Source organism: Ammospiza caudacuta, chromosome Z (genome assembly GCF_027887145.1).
Source record: "Ammospiza caudacuta isolate bAmmCau1 chromosome Z, bAmmCau1.pri, whole genome shotgun sequence".
NCBI lineage: Eukaryota > Metazoa > Chordata > Aves > Passeriformes > Passerellidae > Ammospiza > Ammospiza caudacuta.
Window position 1 is genome coordinate 67,244,405 of NC_080632.1, and position 22,177 is coordinate 67,266,581.

The 22,177-nt window shown below is 34.9% G+C and overlaps 1 protein-coding gene across 1 annotated transcript in view; it reads right to left on the reverse strand.

Moving 5' to 3' along the window:
• MAN2A1 (mannosidase alpha class 2A member 1) overlaps positions 1-22,177 on the reverse strand; it is a 104,854-nt gene that overhangs the window by 55,397 nt on the left and 27,280 nt on the right. Inside the window, exons 4-10 of the mRNA XM_058823678.1 lie at positions 19,540-19,711; positions 17,664-17,791; positions 16,088-16,261; positions 14,972-15,158; positions 9,267-9,444; positions 5,048-5,250; positions 746-931 (exon numbers count right to left, since the gene is read on the reverse strand). Of these exons, the coding sequence (XP_058679661.1) occupies positions 746-931; positions 5,048-5,250; positions 9,267-9,444; positions 14,972-15,158; positions 16,088-16,261; positions 17,664-17,791; positions 19,540-19,711 (1,228 nt within the window). The remainder of the gene's footprint in view (positions 1-745; positions 932-5,047; positions 5,251-9,266; positions 9,445-14,971; positions 15,159-16,087; positions 16,262-17,663; positions 17,792-19,539; positions 19,712-22,177) is intronic.

Below are 22,177 nucleotides of genomic sequence, written 5' to 3' on the forward strand. Positions count from 1 at the left end.
ATTCGATGTATGGAATTTAAAAATACTTGTCATGAAATAGTTTTAAACAAGAGTATTTTAGATGCATTTAAAACAATTACTTATTTAATGAACATGCTCTATCATCTGCCTACCGTCATCACCTCAATTAATTAAATTTACTAGTTCTTAACATTCCAATATGAAGCAATTTTCTGAACAAACCCATAATTAAAGCATGTGCATACACAGACATACATATCTCATGCAAAGTTCTCAAAAAAATTCTATTAAGACTCTAGCAGAATAATTTTGCAATATTTAGAAATACCCCCCAGATGAGACAATAAACAGACAAGTTAAGTAGAAGACTTTCGACACAAAAAAGATTTCCCACTTTTAAGATAGACACACTACAGAGGGTGTGGGATTTTCTGAAGAATATATGCTTAAATTAGCATATCTTTGATTATTGCTTATGACAGAGAAATACAAAAACTTCTCTTACTTACTGCAGAAAAATTCTGTTATTAATGAAATCTCAGTAATGGGTCTACCTTTTGAAATATCAAAATTTTGTTTGGACATGAAATTCTTATTCAGAGGGTTCAAAAACATTGCGTAAATGAAGAGCATGGGTAATCAAATCTACTTCTCATGTAGAGCACCGCCACACTCTCAGTGGAGTACGTTGCTGTATCAAATCTGTATGTCTGAAATAAACACTTTGATTTTAAAATTGCAAAAGGAGATTAGGATTTAAGTTTATATATATATAATAAATTACCTGGTGCCATAATCCACAACTACCCAATCTTTGGCTGTTCCTGTAATAGCATCATGATGCTGGAAGAGTCCAAGGTTCCTCCTAGCCTCTGTCAGCAATTTATAGTTATCCACAGAAGGAAATACACTCATCTTCTCAGATTTACTGGACTGTACTAACGCCAAGGAATAGAGAATTTCAGCTGCCCTGAAATTGCAGAGAATAATCAAGTATTTTTACAGGGTTAAAACGTAAAAAGCAATACATGCTTGATCTGAAGAATAAATGGTAAATAGTTCCATAAGCTCTATAAACCTTGTTCTTGCACATTTTAGCATATCTTCATACTGCAGCTTCCTGCCAGACTTCTGTGGTGGAAAACGGACCTTTAAAATAAAAATATGACTGTGCAAACTAAAATACACAGTCATAAATGTGTGAGAGGTATATGGAATTGATCCGAAAACCTCACAGCATGGATAGAGTGCCTTACAAGAACCATATCATTTCCATTTCAAAAAACAACTTATTAATCAAATAAATTTGTTTTAAATAAATATCCTAATCTGTATACTACTGGATATCTATTCTGCCATTTGCACTTAAAGCAGACTAAATTCTTCTAAAGACTTAACCATCTCATGCACCTGCTTACTACATAGTCACCTGGAGAGAACATTGGATTCCAAAATCCTTACATTGAACAGAATACAGAGCCTTTCTCTTCTATTTCTGCTGCAAAAACCTAGCACTAAAATATTACCAGATTTTCACTTGCTTTATGAGAATCTAAATTTATTTTACAAAAAATATCCCCATAATTGCCAGTTATTATGAATATTTAAATGACAAAATTACCTGCATAAATTCTGCGAAAACATCTGTTAACTTTTTTCCTATCTTCTCCTAAAATGTTATAGTTCTCTTTTTGCAAGGCCGAAAAGTGTCAGACTATTTTTCAAAATTTATTAGAAGTTAATGAACATTTCTCGAGTACTTGAAGCAACAAAGATGATGCAGGTTAATGACATAAAAAGCAAAGAAATCACAACAACATATTTTTCTTGTAATGTTAACTTCTAGGCCTGCAATTAATAAATTAAAAAGAAAAGGAAAATAAGTTAGCTCTTTTATTTACAGAAGTTGTCAGTGAGGGCATGTGTTGAATTTTAAACTACAGAAAACAAAAAAAATTAACAAAAACCACTTGGTTTTCAGACTATGTATGGTATTAATTGTTAACATGAAAAATTCCTTTAGATTTCATTTTCTCTTCATTTTATACAACACATAGGTAAGTGTTATATAAACTGTTGTTTATATAACTACCATGTACCCAATTAAACTGAAAGGTGCGCTATACACATAACAGCCTAAACTATTCTCATATTGTCAATATTTCATGAACAGGTGAAGATTTTGCTCTTACCGGTTAGCTAATTGCTCATAAACTACACACAAAATCAAGATGTTAGGAAGTTTTAAGTCCTATATTTAATTACCAGTGCTAGATTAACCTTAATCACTGTAATTTAAATGTTGCTTAACGCAAATTCCTACTTCTACAAATCCCTCCTACTTTGTCCTCTTGCAGCTTAACTTGAAAGAAAAATAAAAATATTTTAGTTGAAAAAAAGTCATCAGATGCTCATCCATCTAGTGGATGAATAAGCCCTGTCCTAAAGCATTTTACCTTTTTTTAAAAAATCAAGTTAGCCACTAAACACTGACCTAACTTCGCTATAAAGAAGAGAACACAACAAATTTTAGTCCTCAAAATAAGGTTAGATTTTCTTCCCCACAAATAATTTTAATTTAATTTTCTTTTTTATTAATAAGGACATCTCTCAGATGCAGAATTTTCCTTTCATATCTCAATATTTTTCTAAACACTAAAAAGGTTCAATGGTCAATGATGAAAGACACTCAGAAATACAACACTGTATTAAGCTGAGAACACTTCAGCTTATAAGTAAGCATCTAATCCCTTTCCATATAACCGGTATAAAGCCTTGGTTTTCTCACATCTGTTTCAAAATACTGCAGATGACCTAATACAGTTTTCAGAAATTTTCCACTTCATTTTAATTTGTTGCATCTGTCCCCGATAGGACACTGCAAATAGACCAAAATTTGCTTCACTTATTTGTCAAAGCCTACACTAACTTCCCTTACCTAGGTGCAGTTTATATTTAACCTACATAAATAATATTTCCAAGAGAGTTTGAACTCTCAAGATGTAGAGTTTTCTATCCATCTGTATAGTTAGAAGTATCACTGTAGTATTCACCTTCTAAATTAGTTCAATTTTCTTTTTGCAGATTTATGTAATTTTTCCCTGTTTACATTAGTAACTAATAAAACAAAAAAATGTGTCCCTAACTTGTCTCAAACTATGCTGCTGTTCTTTAAATCTTTTCATTATATTAAATAAACTTCTGGCCACATATTTTATCACTCTTCAAACTACTTCCATCCATCCATCCCTCCCTCCCTCCCTACCTCCCTCCCCCCCTCACTTAAGATTAAGAAGTCAATAATGACTCAAATCACTGTGTCAATCTCCATTATAAAATCCTTAAGCTTTCTTACACTTCCTTACCACACCATCCCCAAAAAAAACTCTTTTTAAACAGGAAAAACCTTAAACAACCAACTCTTCTCCTGCTTAAATGGCTAGTTTTCATATTGGGTCCTGGGCTGAACATTATCTCCTGGCTATTATGTAACAGGGAAGTGCTGCTTAATTCTGATATTGCTTGAATTTAAAAACCTTCATCCTTGGTAAAGAGCACACACACACATTTATTTACCGTCTGTTCATGGCTGCTTCTCTCACAAATATGGACATACACCAGATAGATAGAGGGATGTTAGCTCAAACATACTACAGAAATAATTATCATGAATTTGAGGATTAAATACGATCCTACTGTATTTCCTTTGACTTTAAAGAAATAAAAAATAAAATATAAAAACCCTACTCCTGCTATTCTCATAGCTAATGTGACCCCCATGAAGATTGTCATGGTTTCTGAAAACAACATTGACAAAAAACCTGATATTAAAACAATGAGAACACATGTATACATTTTTTTCTTAGATCTTGTTTACAAAGGATAATGAAAAACTAAAAACTTGCCAGGTACTTTTTAAAACTATACTTTAATACATAAGAGCATTGATAGATTAGTGTTTCTCCAGAGATTCTTTATCTATACCTTTTTCAGAAGTTGAAGTCAACTGAAACATTTAAATTAAGGAATCTCTTTATTAATGTAAAGTTTTAAATACTACAAACAAACTCATATGAAATTTTCTGTAGTCTATGTAATAAAAAACAGGAAAATGACAATTAAATAACCAAACCTAAAAATCTTGAAAAAAATAAACTATGATGAAGCTGAATGAAATTAAATCCTTGGTGCATTTTAAGAAACAGACAGGAAATTAATCTAAACTGCAAAAACAATTACTAGATAATTCAATTTATAAAATTATTATCTGTCCTTCTTTTCTTGTTCTATTGTGCATCTTGTCTTCTCCAACAGCAGTATTAAACAACGTTATTTTCACTGAAAATTAAAGATTCCTATGATGAATCATTCACATTACCACAGTAAAAACTGGATTCCTTGGAAGAAATAAAACAAGTTCTGCTAGATACAGTTCCTCTTTCGAAAGGTACTTGTATCTGCCTCCAAAACACTACTTTCCAAGCTTGCTTGGAAATGCCACTTTGCACATCTCTCTTGCCCGTTGGATACTGCATCATCCATTACCGCAAAAAAATTGTAATTCTTCAGGAAGGCTATACATGGAATGTTCAGGATTTACATCACATCCATCTGCCCTAGATTTCCTTCTGGAGCTCTATAACACAGTTAAATCATCTTATGTCTGCTGCAAGGGAGAACGATTTAAATACTCCATTACCAAAATTCAGCAACAATTTTTTTCTTTCAAGAAGATGCAGACAGTGTTCAGAAGAACAGCAGTCATAGATCACTTGGTACTCACTAGTCCTGGCAATTTCTCAGCTTCCTCTGAGAACCTTTTTACTTCTCTCTAAAAAAGTTCACACCATAGCCATAATTCCTTACTTTGTTTTTTTGCACGTGTGGCTTTTGCTTTCCCTCTTAAACTGCCTTTGTCTCAATTCATGAGTGTTGTAGCCTTCACCCTTCCAATTCTCCTCAAGATCCTGCTGGTGGGGGAGCGAGCAAGGGGCTGCCTGAGGTTAAACCATGACAAATACTTACACATTAATCTCTCCTGTGTGCCAAGAAATGCATTATGAATGTACTGGACAGCAGGATTTACCTTATGTAGGATTCCAAGACTCTGTCCAGGCGTTTATAAAAGGGTCGTGATGTAAAGTACCCACTCCAGTAATGATGATCTCTGTCTGCATAGGTGAAGAAGTCTCCACTTAAAACAGGAAAAAGTGAATTGCTGCTCTTTTCACCTAAATTGCTTTCTTTGAGCAGAGCTTCAAAGTAATCAGATAAAGTTCCAAACTGGGCCTGAATGAAAATTAAAGTTACTGTAACAAAAGTTCCATTTTCATTATGCAGAAAATACAGAGACAATGAATATGCTTGGTTCCATATACATTTCAGAAACACACAACTTTTCCAGCAGATTTATAACAGAAAACCTATCCTAAAAATTTTTAAAGTTCTTCTTCAGACTTTTCAGACAAGCTGGATAGCATTTCAAAACTCAATACAAGAAGTATTTTCAAAAAAGGCATATCAATTCAGCACAAGAAGGAGATGGATCTGTTGGAGCATGTCCAGAGAGGAGTCACAAAAGTGGTCAAAGAAACACCTTCCCTCTGAGGAAAGGCTGAGAGAGGTGTGGTTGTTCAGCCTGGAGAGGAGAAGGCTCTGGGGACAGCTTGCTGCAGCCTTTCAGTACAGAAAGGGCCCTTGCAACAAAGATGGGGACAGGCTTTCAGTTGCACCTCTTGTGCTAAAACAGGAGGTAATGGTTTTAAACTAAAAGAGGACAGATTCAGAAGAGATACAAAGACAACTTTTAATACGATTGAGGCGATACACCCAAGGTGCCCACGGAGGTTGTGGATGCCCCATCTCGGAGAACACTCAAGGCTGGATTGGATGGGACTCTGGGGCAATCTCTGAAGATGTCTCTGCTCATTACAGGGGAGTTGGATGGGACAGTTTTAAAGGTCTCCTCCAACCAAAACCATTCTACAACTCAAGATATATTTTTTTACTATTATTATTTAAATAGATAAATAAAATAATATCTAAATGTCAACAAACAAGTGAAGCATTGTTTCATATCTTACAAGTAAGTCAGTGATACACGAGCTAAGCAACACCTCAATATTACCCAAGCAGCTGTCTGGGCTAAGGAAGAAATTTTTGTAATGCAACAAAAACATAGTTCTCCTAATCCTGTGTTTTCAAAATTAGCTCTCTTGTGCTCCAGATCTTGCTTAACCCAAAAGATGGCTTTTTGATCAAAAAAAATAGAAATCAGCATTTGCTTTCAGAAGCTGATTCCTTAAATTCTATACAAAGAAATTGATTAAGAAATGTAACATGTGGGATCAAAAAAATTTATTATCTTCTGGTCATTTTTAAAAATGCCCTGGCATGGTAATAGCAGATCTTTACAGGGTAGGCCAAAAATGGGTATCCTTAAGATTCAGGGGAACTAAAAATAGAGTAAATAAATGATTGGCATCAATGTTGTTAGTATTGAGAAATGTTGTTAAAGAAGCATAGATGGCAAAATGGATTTCAAATGAAAGTATAAAAAAAAACTAACGGAAGCTGGAGCAAGACAGAAGACCTCATATCATTACCAGAAATATCATAACTGTAAACAATAATGATAATATCAAGTAACTTTATTTCCTATTACTATTATTATGTTTTAACAACAAGTATACAATGTAGCATGTTGCAATTTATAACACCAAAATCAAGTTTTAGTAAAAATCTTTTTTTAAGGAATATAAGGAGTTGGAATATAAGGAGTATCAGACTCTCACTATAACAACAATATCACACTTTTTAATAATTTAAAAACCTCAAACACTTTCACTTCAAAGTTGTTCAGATAATCCAAGTATTTGTTAGCTGGAGACAATATAGTAACTTGCCACTTTAAATGGCAGTAAAGCAAAGAAAGATAAATATTGCCCCTGAAATCCCACCAACAGTAAACTTTGTCTTATCAGGTCTTCTAGGATACTTGCTCTTTTCCCTCACTACCATAGGCACCGACAAGTAGAAAATAAAAAATGAAACCAACACACCAGGAGAAGACACAAGAGACTATCTCACTTCTGCATTGAATCAGAGGAGTAAAACCTCACCAGACGAAGCATCAAAGTCAGGTGAATGGAAACAGTGGAATAACCTGGTAGAGTCTTCTATTGGCATAGTAAAAGACTCAGCTTAATTTATGTATAAGAGATGCAAAGGAAATCTCTGAATGGGAGATTGAACTCCTCAAGAGCAAAATAGGTATGTTTTACAGTGATGTACCACACACTTTTAGAACAGAATAGCGGCTGGCAGGAGAATCTCAATGCTAACAGATATATCCGCTAGATAAACATCACAAAGAGGTGTCTGAAAGAGTAAATCTCCCTTCGGATCAGAAAGGCAGAGTAGGCACTCCCTTGTGCAAGCAGTAATATCCCAGGCATCTCAGCACTTCAGGAAGAAATGTGAACTCTTCCTTTATATAATCTAGATTCTTACATAGCTGAGCATGTCCTGTTACTTGCCTGTGGAGTTACATTCCACTAGGGAAAGTGCAGAAGAGCGTGAAAGAAAAGAAGTACTTAAATCCATTTAAGCTCATATTTCCAAGAATAAATGACATCAGTTTCGAACAAAACAAAAAATCAAGCAAAACCAGAAAAACACAAAAAAAAAACCCCCAACAGACAGGCAACAAACAACTAAGAAAGAGAAAAAAGAACAACAAAAACAGAGAGAGGAAAACCTAAGTATCTGAACAAAATGGAAAGGAGAAACACTCTGATGCCAACAGTGTTCCAGCTGATCAAAATACCCTAGGTATGAAGCAGCAGACACAGAGTATTTTGTTTCTTTCTGTCAGGGTATTAAAAACCAGAAAAGGGTCAGATACTTCCATGAGGGAACCAAGGGTTAATGTGACCAGCCTAATGAAGCAGACTTGCTAGAATCCTTGACAATGGGCTGAGCAGAATCTTTCAGAAGAACTTTCAGAGGTCTTAGGACAGCACTGGTTCTTGAAGAATGACTTCAGAGCCAGAGCCTTCAGTTTTTGCCCCAGAGACAAAATCATCCAGCCCAGGTTAGTAAGAACTACAGAAAATATGTTGCTGTTAGTATCCAAAGAGTAATTACCTGTACAGTACACACATTTTTGAGAGAAGTAAAGCTAGTGATAGCAGCAAGCTCAAGTTTTAAAAGATGGGCTTTGGATTTAAGAAATGAAGAGTACTCTGCAGGTCTGCCTCCCTCCACTAAGACATAGTGGTCCTTCACCATACATCATGTCACCCACATCCCACAGGAAAGACATAAAATTGAGTTTTCAGATAAAATATAATCCCAAGAAATCATTTTATGCAGGACACAAGTCCAGATGTCAGCAGAAAGTAGTAACATACTACAGACACTACTCAAATGCACAGTTGGAAGAATCAGGGGAGGTCTCAGAAAATACAAGAAAAAACAGATGCACAAACCATAAGAAAGATACCAGACCAGGTTTAAAAAAAAGCCTAAATGTGAAAGCAAGCAAAAGTGCACTCTCAGGTAACACTCAAAAAACCCAGGGTTGTGGACCCCACTAGTTAATGTCATGCTGAAAGATGATGAGAAGCTGTCAGAATACAGAGAACATTTATAGCACCAGAAGTCCCTAGGGCCTCCTCGTTCTTCAAGAAGTACACACTAAAGCATATGAATGTGTGTTTTAACTCTTACACAAAATCATCAATTTGAAGTGGTACCTCCTCTGATAGTTGTGTTAATATGCTCAGTACTTTTGTAGCCAGCTCAGTCTCAGATTTTATTGTTTTCAACAACATGTGCCAGCAATGGGATCTCTTAAGATTTTTGGTTTGTTTTGGGATGTAAAACCAAGAAGACACAAATAAAGCAGCAAAATCTTCTTGAACTTCTCATAAAAAAATACAATAGTTTGAATTAACAAAGTCTGTGAGTCTAAAGTAACAATGCCTGAAGCCTGTGTAAACAGTCTAAGAAAACAATTAAACCTACTAGTTATTCTTCAAATTAATCTAGTTTGGAAACTATCTATAGTTTTCAAGCCAATATTATTAATAGCAACATTTTTGTTTTGGGGGGAGAGAAGGTAGTAAAGGTTAAAAAAAAATGTAAGCTACCAAGACACATCAATCTGCTGTTAAATAATATATAAGGATTCACATTTGAAAAAAAATCCAAACCTAACCACAATTACTTTATCCATGAACAATCACAGAATATTGGGAAATACTGTTTTCTCAACAAACCAGAAAATGTGTTGTAGTTACCTTAACATGCCACTCAGGACGAGAATTCATATAATCAAACAGCTTCTGATAATTCTGGTACTGCTGATCCCATTCAGAGCTCTCGGTGTAGCGGAAATCGTCCCCAAGTGGAGCTAACAGAACTTTTGTACGGAAAAGCTTTGACTTCTTCCTGTATTGATCTAATATCATCCAAGCCCTTGGGGAGAGAAAAAAAGAAGAGCAATTCAGAAGACAGAGGGAAAAAAGTCAGCATTTGGCAAGACAATTCTTAGATATCAAGTTGTGCATTAGGATGACCCCAAACAAGACACACAAAACTCTGTTATCTCACTTCGTAACAAAAAGCTGGATGCAATTCCCCGCATTGGGACACCATATTCAAGCTACTATTGTTGCAAACACCACACTAATTAAATCCTACAATAAGCTTATCAAGCTTCATCTCAAGCAGTAGAGCAGTCTGGATCAATTTGTGCCTGTGCCAAAACTAACCTCCAGTTCGAATTATGTTTACCTGCTTTATATTTAGATAACAATCCTAATCCTCTCCAGCCCCTATTTACAATAATAAGCAAGCTCTTTCCATCCCCTCTGGCACCTTCCTTTGATACTTTGCTTATATCTTCATGTCCTAGGCAGAAAAACTGCCCACAGATCCATCTCTGAGGAACTCCAGCCTTGCAAATAAATAAAAAATAAAAACAATGCAGGAGGAAGTTCGCTGCCAAAAATCACTGGTCTCCCTTCAGCCAGGTTCTTACATGTCTTAGAGCCTTCCTTCTTGAATCTCTGAGTCCTGAAAAATTAAACCCACTTTTTTTATGCTTTTGGCCTTAAAAAACCCAAACAAATCCGAACCTACCAAATCCAGAAACAAAACACTCACACATGCACACACAGAAAAAACTGCAGAATTATACTTTGGCACCTACTAATTCTAGGATGGATAAACTATCAGTTCCACAGCAGCAATATATTAAGAATCACAAGACTGGTATCTAGGTTACTGAAAAAGTCCATTTTCAATCCTCCTCCTCCAAGTCACAATTATTATCGGCATCTTCAGATGCTGATACCCTCTAATTAAAAATTTGTAAATAATTCTCATAGGACATAATTTTGTAAATAATTCTCATAGGGTATAAAAACCATTGTAACATATTTAAGAAAACATAAATACAAATTCCAAGACTTTCAAGACAAAATACTATAAAATTCAAATTCTTATGAGGTTCTTTTGGTTCTTCAAGTCTTTTTAATAAATGATCTAGCAAAATCACCTTTGAACTGACACTCTTGAAGAATTGCTATTTAAACATTTTTGCAGAATTTATAGTCCAATATATTTGAAACCCCTCCTTCTTTGTGAAGCATGTCAGAGCTTACTTATTTATCCAATTGCAGAAGTACTGCATAGACACAAGGTCTGACTGTTCTGGAGGGAGAAAGGGGCCACAATATAAACTTTAGTTAAGGATCTATAGAGTTCTAACGAGGCTAGAATTTACCCACCTAGTGGCTCCCCCCTGTCCCCTGTCTATCAGAGGATTTAGAGTTCAGATTGCCAACCAATACTTTCCATGACTTTGAACAGGTTGTAAGATTTAAACACAGAAGTTTCCTCACCACATAGCTACCAGAACAACTGGCATAACACAAGACTTGGCAATGCTTCCTTCTAAGGAACCAGTCTAACTCAAATTTTCCACATATAGGCTATGGTTGAAAACATACTTTAGTGTTGAATCTCTTGAAAAATACAGGTTACAGGTAACATCAGGTGACATCTCTCTTCAAAGTCCTCCTTGGGTTTCTCTCCAAGTATCCAACAAAACTCATCAGTATTGCTTCTCTCTCTTTCCTAAAGTACTGATAACTGTGGGATTATTATGTGTTTTTAAGGGAACAGCAAGATTTTCCTCAATTGCAAACAACTTTTAATTGCAAGAACAGCAAAGAACATCAATGTAGGATACCCTTCTACATTTCTCTCAAATAACTTCCTAAATCATTAATTTATACAGGAGTGTGAAAGTGCCTGCAGAAAGATCCAGACAGAGCACTGTGAAGACAAAAAATACCTCTGGAGGAAAAAAAAGGCTTCCACTGAATCTCATCATTTTTTTCCCCCTTTATTGCTCCCCCATTAATATGTTTATCCTGCCTATCTGAATGAAAATCTGAAAACCACATAGGAGATCAGCCATAATAAACTTTTTGTTTTCAAGCTTTCAGGCTATCACTGAATGCTTGAGACCTCTCACAAAAAAAGAAAATCTTTTTGTACCACAACTTCTTTTAATGCAAAAAACCTAGTATTTGAGTAAATCAGTACCAAAACAATAACCATGGCTGGTTTTGACCCTTCCTATGTCAAAGGAAGAGGAGTAATAGCCACCTGAGGTAGGCAATCACAAACATTAACCACCACATGATCATACAATACACCCATAAAGATATAAAAGCTGAAGGGCAAAACTGGGCTTTTGAACAGTAGCTGGTGAAGAGGAAAGTCCATTCTCTACTTCTCTGAAGCATATAACTTGCAGCAAAGATTCTCTCCTATTCCATGCTTGGGAGATAGAGAGAGAGAGACACACACTGAAACAAACTGTGCTTCTGCTATCAACTCATTTCCATTCAAGGAAAAAAAAGCAAATAACCCAGAACAAAAAATACAAAAACAAAAAAAAAAAAAAACCCTCAGACAAACAAACAATCAAAAACCCCAACAACAACCAACAGCTGCTTTTTCTTCCTAGTGTGACAAACTTCACACTTCAGTGTTCAAACATATGGATAAGGATGCAGCTGCAAATCAGGGCAAGTGCAAAGTGCAATAGTAGTCTTTATAACCTCAGCTGTTATGAAATGTAATTAAACAAGTACAGGTTTTCAATTAGGTTGCTGCTTCATTCCTTCTTACCAGGTCACAACTTAAGTGGCAAGGCAATGAGAAATCCTAGAAACTACTAGACTGAAGTTTTCAACTCAGCATCTCTTTAATATACATATAAGGCCAAAAGAGTATTGAAATCAAAAGCAACAGTCCCAGCTGGGTATTCAAGATCTGGGGTTTATTACTTTTGTTTTAGCTTTGGCATGAAAGAAGGTCAGTGATCTAAACCTGGTCTGTTAAATTAATCAACTTTTTTCCAACCCACAGATGTCCTGTATTTTTCTAGTATTAAAGCAATCAGAGATAAGAGGCAGATCAATTAGAGTGCTGCAAACCTATAACCTTGGAAAACTTATGATGTAAAGATAGACTTTTCAATTCTGGAACTCATACATCTCATCATAATAACTGTGAAACATTATAGAGGTCAGATCAATAACATTTTTGGTTGTCTACAGTATTCCAGCTTTTTCAAAAAACACACATAGCATGTTTTAGCATTCTCCATCAAAACATTACTTCCTGTGTTTTAGTGAGTTTATTTGAAACTGGACACTAAAAGTGTGGTTCGAGTGTTTCAAATGTAAGTAATCCAGGCTTCCAACTCAAAGACCACGTGTTAGTTTTACTTTTCCCATAGGTATCATACAGCATACTGATGTTTCAACTCCCTGTTAGAACACAAAACTGCTTTTATCTAAAAAAAGCTGATGGAAAATACTAAGCTTCAGAGACCATATTGAGACAATAATCACTTCAACTTGATCATATGTTCACTACATCCCTGCCCCATTTATCTTATTCTTAAATATCCTTTGACATGTGAAAACCAATTTCTTTTACAAGATCTAATTCCGATTGTTATGCAAAGGTTGTATCTAGAAAGTGCAGGGATTAAGAATAATTAAAAACCAAGACCCTTAAAAAGACTATTTCAAGCAGACACTCTAAATTATATTTATAGCCTCTATGTCTCAGGTATTTGTTATACAAGCTGTTGCTCTTCAGGAAATATTTGTCTCAGCTAATTGAGATATATAGTCAAGATTTTAATTTTTTAAAACTTTGATGTAATGACATATGAATTTTCTTTCCCATGCAATAGGTACTGGGTGTGTCACAATTTTTCTACATTTCTCCTGTCACCATCATTTTTCTATTCTCTACTTTATTAAAACCCCCTTTTTCCTATCATCATACCAATTTCTACCTTTAAATACAGCAGTTGTAAAGTGTTCTGTTTAATTTTGGTTTTATCTTCAGTATTATTTTGTAACTGAATTTTGTTTAAGTGAAGTTTTCATTATGCTTGTCAGAATTTATACTCAGAGAAAAAGTGATCCATACTTGACATGTAGACAAGCAGTGCAACATAATCACATCGTCACTTTAAAACTTCAGCACCAAGGACCAAAAAGTCACCCTGCTCTCTTTAATACATTTGTTACGCTCAGCAATTTGCACTAATTATAAACAGCTGCCTCAACTTTTACCGTCGGAAACCTGATGTAGTGTGAAGCCTGAAGATAGCAATAGGACCACAGAATTTGTGGAAACACATTTGGCAGTTTATTCACTTCCCTTTCTTTTGTTTTTTTTCCTTTTATTTCTTCCTTTACTCTCCCTCCCCAACTCGCTACCTCCACTTTCCACCCCAACACCCAAAATTGAGAAGCAGCTTTGTAGAACTTTAAATTTGATTCTTAACTGTGGCAAAACAACTCAGTGTTTCTGTTTGAAAAGTAAAACTGAGGTTAATAGGAATTTCCACCCTGGGCACAAAGAAACAGGAATTTTCACCCTGGGTACAAAAAAACAGGAATCAGATTAACTTAAGGAAACTTCAGCCACAGGATGCCAAGTTTTTCAAGGATATAGCACAGGAAATACCCCACTCTTAGTACAGCACACTACATTGCACTGCCCCTGAAGTGTTTCACTTGCAGGGGACAGATCACTGCTCATAAAATTCATAAAAAACACAGTGAAACAGTAACACAAGTCCAAACAGATGACTGTGTTCTGAGTGTCATTTAGAGATGGACTCATGTACCATGAACAGAAATTTTTTTTAAATGCCACTTCCTTAAGACTAACTTTTCCTCTAATTTCACTGACAGTTATGTTCCCAGCTAAGAAGCAAACACTAGGTTATGTAATAGGTATTGTTTACCCATGACAAGCTTATTTTAAAAGCTTGTACTGGTTTCAGCAGGGGTAGAGTCACAGTGGCCAGTATGGTGCTGTGATCTGGACTTGCTCTGATGACAGGGTTGGCAACAGAGAGATGATTTTGTTATTTCTGAGCAGTGCTTGCACAGAGACAAGGTCTCTCCTGCATCTCAACTGTAGGAATGTGTCTCCTATTGACAGAGTGATAAAATTATCTTTTGTCTCCTTAAAAACGAGAAAAGCTTAGAAGTTTCTCTCCTCAATTAGGTAAACAGACACCTTATAGGATCTTGGGGACTTCACCTCAAACTTAAGGATAGCTAATTGGATAGAAGCTAAAAAGTTTCACTTAAGCAATTTACTAGAAAAAGAAGACAACAAATGAACTGTTTGCTTTGGTGAGGTGCTTTACTAGCAGTAAGAGCCTTTTGCGCTTGGGTTGGTTTTTTTGGTCTCAACCCTTGAGTTTTATTCTTCTGATTCTCTTCCCCGCCCCCACCAGGGCAGCAGTGAGCTTACTGGAGCTGAGCTGCTCGCTGGGGTTGAACCACAACAGAACTAAATTCACCAAACTCTGCCAGATGTCATCTTTGACCACCATAATTGCATTTTTTTTAAGGTTGTTTCCTTGAGGAGTATGTAAAAACTGTACCTGTGTTGAACATTTCCAGCATGAATGGCTTCTGGTGGGACTCTCCAAGGACAACTTATTCTTCCTCCAGGAAGTCGTTTGAAATCAAACTGGCAGCAGATTTTTGGATCCGGACCACAAGTATGAGGAACATCATAGCTATAGAAAGGCATCATATGACAAAGAATATCTGTACTGGATCCCAAATCTGGAATTAAATAGAGTAAAACTTTAAAATAAACCCTTTCAGATTTGCCGAAAGTAAATCACTCCCATGTTCTCAGTCCAAGGATTGTACTGGAAAGCTACCACACCAAGACAATTTCTTATTTTGACTATCCATAGCTTGAGTCTATTTTTGTATGTACCTTATGTGTACAAAGAGGGTAAAACAGAGATACAACCAAGACTGGAATGTTCTAGCAAAGCACCAGCTGATTGGGAAAGAGAGGAACAAATGTTAGGTTTGTTTTACCAAGACAAAACTTGTGATTTTCAGAATTTTAGACGTAATAAAACACAATAATAATAAACATCTTTTAAACTTTGAGTGGATTAAAACAACAACTCTAAAAAACCAAACATCAAAACAGAACAATGAAAAAACCAAACCCAAAGCCAATCACCCTCCTGTCATTGCCTCATTAGCACAATATTTGAAGTAGTTGAAATGTTCCTCCTCCTACACTTTATTTCCACATAGTAGGAAATAAAGGAGTAGGAGGAAGAAGAAAAGTAAAACTAAATAAAAGAATTTTTCACCCCTTTCACTTTTGCAAGGAATATGAGAGAATGGAAAAAACAAGAGAAGGTAAAAGCAAAAATATAAGTGAAAAGAAAGGAAGATCAGAGGAACAATGGCAATTATATCAGTTTTACATTTAGTGCTCTTCCTAACTCCCAAATATTCTCATTTCCCCTTCTGTTATTCAAAGAGCGGGGGGAAAAAAAATCTCATAAATTTAAGATAGATGAAAGGCTTTTTTTTAAACAGAATTGCAAGTTTAAAATTTTCAGGTCTAGACAAACTCTGATAAATCATGTCTGGAAATATTTCCACAGTACTTATTCAAGTTCTCTTCACATTTTACCTGTGTAAAATAACAAAATAAATTGACATAAAGGAAGAACACATACCCCAGTTCTGTCTCCAAAAAAATTCTAGCGTCTTTTGTGTTGAAAAATGTTTTTTAATTGAATAATGAACTCTCTGTATAAGCATTTTGGAAAATCCTGTGCGCTTCAGAAGGTAAGCCATTGTTGGTGAATGCCCAAATGGATCAACTGCCCATCCAGACTTGGGTTTTACTCCTGTTGACAAAAGGAAAAAGCTTTAATTTTCACTCAAAGATTACTCCAATAATTCAAATGAGAATACTAAAGACAACATTTCCAAGATTATATACCCAGTGTTAAGTGTTAAACCTTCTGCAGAATCCTGGAATTAAAAAACTAGAATGAAACAGTTAAACAAAGTATCTTTTAAGTAAGGCATTCCAAAAAAGTTAAAGACTTTAAAAAAGTACTCACTGCTACATGGTTTCAAATTTGCATCAAACCTCTCTACATGTAATCATTAATTGATACACATTATCTTTCACTTTAAGTAGATATTTACAGATATTACAATGAAAAAAAAAGAAATTTGAAAGAAAATTAATAGCTGTGCATAGATAAATGCAATAGCTTGTTGAAATGTCACCATTATTTAAATAATGTTAATTTTTTTTCCAGAACTATTTTTTTTAATTTATTGTTTGTTGATCAATAGAATCCTGTTTATTAATACTCTCTTTGCACTGAACTTTATGCTAAGTAAATAAAGAAGCTACATCTAACTCTTGTTAATTCATCAACATGATTCCTTTGGCACTTTTTATTGTCTTTCCAAAAAAAAAACACAGTAAGGAATGCATTACCCTTTTATTAGGTCTTCCCTTCCCCCTCCAATTATGTCAAGCTGTGTTTATGGAAATTGCAATCTAAGAACAACAGTGAAACAGCTTTCCAAAATCATTTCAGTTAATTGGGTGAAATAATGTCAATTTATTATTAAAATCACTGTACAAATATTTTCTGTATAAAAAGGTTTCTCTCTTCTTATGGAATTAAACAAAAGAACATTCCAAAGGCAGCAAAACAGTTCAGCCAATGTAACTGCAGTCAGCAATTCCTCCATTCTAACATTACTATGGGTTTAGGCTTTATAACTACAAGTACTACTGCTGCTACATATATAAATTTTTTTTAAGCCTTCCAGAAGAGAATCTAATGAACATAATGAACACAGAGCAGGCAGAACAGATCCAAACACATAAAAGAAGTATCAATTTTTATGTCATTTTAAGAATTTCGTCATGATATTCAAAAGACAGAAAAGGCAAAGGCTGTTTAGACCAGACATGGGATCTAAAATTCAGCATAACTTAGTGTTAGTATTTGGTTATGACAATATTATATGTATGTCTTACATTGATCAAGACAAAATGTTGTGGCATAAAATTGTTCAAATAACTTTGTCCAGGAACCTTTATCAGCAAACATGGATAGCAAATACCAGACTTGATCCAACAGCTTCCTGTAACTGATTTAATGTTTCAGGAAAGCTGAGTAAAAAGAGCCTTCTAAGCACCTCAGAAATTTAACAAAAAAAAAGTATTTTCTTACTGGCTTATTGTATTAACTTAGTTAGATTTTAGATTAATGTACATACCAAGGTTCTTTTCTAGCCACTGGTGTCCTTCTATCAGCTGGTCAATTAAAGCAAAATAATGAGAAGAAGCTTCATCAGGCATGACCCATCCTCCTGTTACTATTTCAAATTGTCCATCTTTTATTAACCTGACAAATATATAAATCATATTCAGAATCTTCCATATGAAAACACACTCTTAAAATCAATTTCTGTATACTCAACAAGCAATCACCAGCAACGTGATTCCTAAATCTATATTGTTTTTGCTACTTCCATCACTGGGCTACATTTCTTTAATCAAACAGGGAAAAAGTGAACTGCTGAACAGTGAAGTATTTAATGTCTTTGTGCAAAGAAAACTAGTTCTACTGTATGTGCTATATTAGATTTTTTTTAAAAATCAGGAAGAAAGCTGTTTCCTGCACAGATTACAAAAATAAAACAAATGTACCACAGCACTGAAGGCCAACTAAGCAAGATGCTTAGGCACTGCACATTTCAAGCACTGCTTGAAATATCTCCCCTAATATCTCCTCACCTTTAATCTAATATTCTTTTTAGAGTTTTAGAGAGCTGATAGATATTGGAAGTTTATTGTGTTTACAAACACTTCAGAACACCTCACTCATCAAAATGCCTTCTTGAACCAGGTCACAGGACAACCCAGCCTCTCCATTGTCAGTGAAGATAAAGATCATATTCCCAGCACCAGGTTGTCCCTACCGTTTCAGCTCTTACACTGTTCACCAGCATGGAAGTGTTTAATGAATTCAAGAAAAAAAACCACTGTGAACTCATCAAAATTCAGTCCCATCACAGATGGTACCCATAAAAGTAATGAAAATAATGCAACAAAAATAACCTCAAGTGCAGCTTCTCCAAGTCTTCTCCAGTCTCAAGTGCAGCTTAACCAATACCTGACTCATCTGAAGAGAGGACATAGTTCCCCCAGTGACTGTCATTTACTCTTTACTGTGTTCCAAGAGATATTTTTATGTCAAAAAACCACACAGCTGTGCTATAATACTCACCCACTGCAGATAATTTTTCTTAATAAGTATCTTTTTGCCAAGATTCCAAAATTTCCACCTTTACCTAACCTTTGAGTCTGTGAAGGTCTCACAGACTTAATGCGTACTGCAACACATGCATCTCAAAGAGGGGCACAAGAAGGAGACTATCACAAGTATCAGCTAAGAACTGCCAAGTAAAAATAAGAAAAAAAGCCAAGGAAAAATAAGAAAAAAAAAATCCCCAATTTTTGAAAACTCCAAACTAGATCCATAGTGCAAGTATATCCAAGCAGCCTGCTTCCTTATCTCAATGCCTGGGCAAACCTTTTACTTCTATATTCCATTTTGACTTATGATTTCAGAAATGGCTAAGAAGAGCAAGGGTGTAGAGTACATACTACTTTACCATTAAAGCAGATGCATGTTTATAAAAACCCTTTGTACTAAAACACAAAAGAAACTCACAATTTTTTATGCAAATAAAAATCACATAAAATCTTCATGTGTGTTATAAAAAGAAAAAATACCATATATAAATAGCTAGTATGAAAGATGTATTAATTTTATTGAAATTCCTTAGTGTGATTTCAAATCAAGATTATATTTGCTACTCTGTTACAATTTGAATGACATGTTCATAGTTGTACATGGGAACTTTTAGTCAAATTTTCAGACAACTCAGAATTTGTCTCCACTTCCCTGAGCAGATTCCTATTTTGCAAATGGGAGAAAACCAAACCAAGCCCAAAAAGTCAGAACTGAAGCAGTTAGTTGGTTTTTCCAGTAATTCTGCATCACAAGTTAAATCTCAAGTTTACAGCGTAGTCAAATACACAAAATCTCAAAACAAGATACAGAGAAGAAAAGTTCAGTACTCAAACCTTTTAACAGCATCTCTTTTTTGGCTATCTATTCCGTCCCACCATTTTGAAAAGTAGGAAACCTCAGACCATATAAATTTCCTTCGGTTGTCTTCTTGCAGTTTTATAACCATGTTATTTAAAATATGCTGTGTCTGATCTCTGAAGTAATCATCAAAAGTCTTCAGCCAACCTAGGAAAAAGAAAATATAAATGCAGCCTGTTAAGAGAACTAGCTTTTTAGTCTCATTAGAGAACAGTCCCTGAGAGAACTGGCTCCTTCTCATTCCCCAGAAAAAGCTAAGCAAAGACTATTCCCAAAAAGCTTTATGTGTCATGGACAGCTTGAAGTGATAAATTTTCAAGGAGTTTCTTTTTAAAAAAGATTACATGTTTTATTTTCTAAATGTATAAACATACGGAAATAATTAGACTTTTCCCTTCCTAGTTCTTCTACACTTTGTACGGTAGAAAATTTCATTAAGAGAATACATGGACTCAAATAATTGTGCTTCAGTGAGATGCAAAGGAAAAAGTAATTTTAACCACATTTTCAGACTTTACGGTCTTAAATTAAAATTTTTATCCTTTTCATAATACCTTGCATTAGAGAATACATATAAACCCTTTGTACTTAAACACAAAAGAAACTCACAAATTTTTATTCAAACAAAAATCACATAAAATCTTTCAACTATAGCTGAAAAAGTCAAGTCTGTTACTTACTACTTACTCTAGAGTGTCACATTCCTACTCCTACCAGCTTTTGTCATATATGCCCATTTTAAGATTTTGTGAAAGCTGCCACACTATGTAAAGATAGCACTCCAAATAATTACACTTATTTGTAATTCCACTCTGATTTACCAATTCAGTTCTGCAGAGCCACTGCCTTTCTAATAGTGCCAGTCTGCTTATAGGATACAGGATTAGACTGCTATGCAATGACATTATATTGTTTCAAAGAAGTTGCATAAGTGCAGAAACTTTTATTACTAAAAAATAATTCTCAAATTTAGTTTAAAAAAACTTCATAATTAAATAAAGTCTGACTATTGACTCAGAAAGAATATATTGTACTTTCTTTTAGGGATACAAAAACCCCAGCATTCTTCTTAGGTAGATGCAGAAATACTGTTTTTAATTTGCAGAAGAAGAAATAAAACTGTAATACTGCAGAGGAAAAGTTTTGGGTCATTCTTTTTTCTTTTACAGATGTTTAGCATCTAGAGGACTCATCACTTTTGATACAAGTTTCTGTACTGATCAACAAGTGGGGTCTAATCTGTCTAAAAGGGGTAAAATGCATTATGTCAAGGTAGTTAATATGAGGACTTAAAGCATAAAATCAAAACATACTTTATGTAGAGGAATCGAAACAGCTTAATAAAAAAAACCCAGTAAATTACTGCTATGCAATAGTTTAAAGGCTAAAAAAAAACATGATGAATAAGATTTCTTTCTGACCTCTTCCCACTCCAGTCTGGGTTGTTTTTTTTAATAGATGCTTCCACTCAAAGATTCAAGATCACATAGCAAATTATTATTTCTCAATTCTCATTTACTTTTCAACAAATCAAGGGAATGTTTTACTGATAATTACATTACAAATATTCACATGTATTAGACTACCAGTTTATAGCTTTATGCTAGAAATTTCTTCTGCAAGAGACAGTATCATCCTAGCACACAACTAAAGGAGGATAAATTAAAACCATCCTATGATTTTCCTGTTCAGAAAAATATCATAATGATAAACGATTTAAAAATATTTTATGTTGCATCAATAAAAGCAAATTTACATTAAATTACTCTTTTGAAACATTCTTAAAAACATTAATACACCAGCCTAACTGAAACACTGATTAAAATGTCAAAGTAGCTGACAGAAGAATACAGTATGATGTAGGAAAAACAGTTTTATAATAAAATGATTGTTTTGTTTGAACACACTCAGTTTATTAAGCTAAGGAAGATTGTAACATGGTAAACACACTGAACTGAATACACTCCAGAGAGTCCTAAGAAATGTTTACAAGTATTCATATATTTCGCTGAAAGCCAACAGAAAGCCCTCTGAAATGTAAGTACCATACATCTAGTTATTGAGTGATTGAACAGAACATTCTGCACTGAAAAAGGCCTATAATGATCATCTAGACCAACAGCCTGACCAGTCTGGGTTGACCAAAAAAAAAAAAAGTTGTTAAGAGAATTATCCAACTGCTTCTGAAACAACAGCCCCAGGAGGCTGCAGAGAGCAGTGAGGTCACTCCTCAGCCTCCTTTTCTCCAAAATGGACAAACCCCAACTCCTCAGCTGCCCCTCACTGGACAGCCCTTCCAGCCCTTCCACCAGCCCCACCGCCCTCCTCTGGGTGCAGCCCAGCGCCTTCACACCCTTCCTCAAGTGTCCTGCTCTAAACCCCATGACTTACAGAGACTCGTCAAGTTTGCATGGAGATATACAATAAAAATTAAAATATATTTTAAAAATGAACTAAACAAAATAATGGATAAAACAATGTACAGCTGCTAGCTAGAGTATTATTTCACACCTCAGTCCCTAATGCAACATAAGACTCTTCAACTCAAGTTCATTTTGTCCACAAACTTAGAATTTGTTCCTAGGCTGAAAGAAAAGGTTTACCAGTGCATTT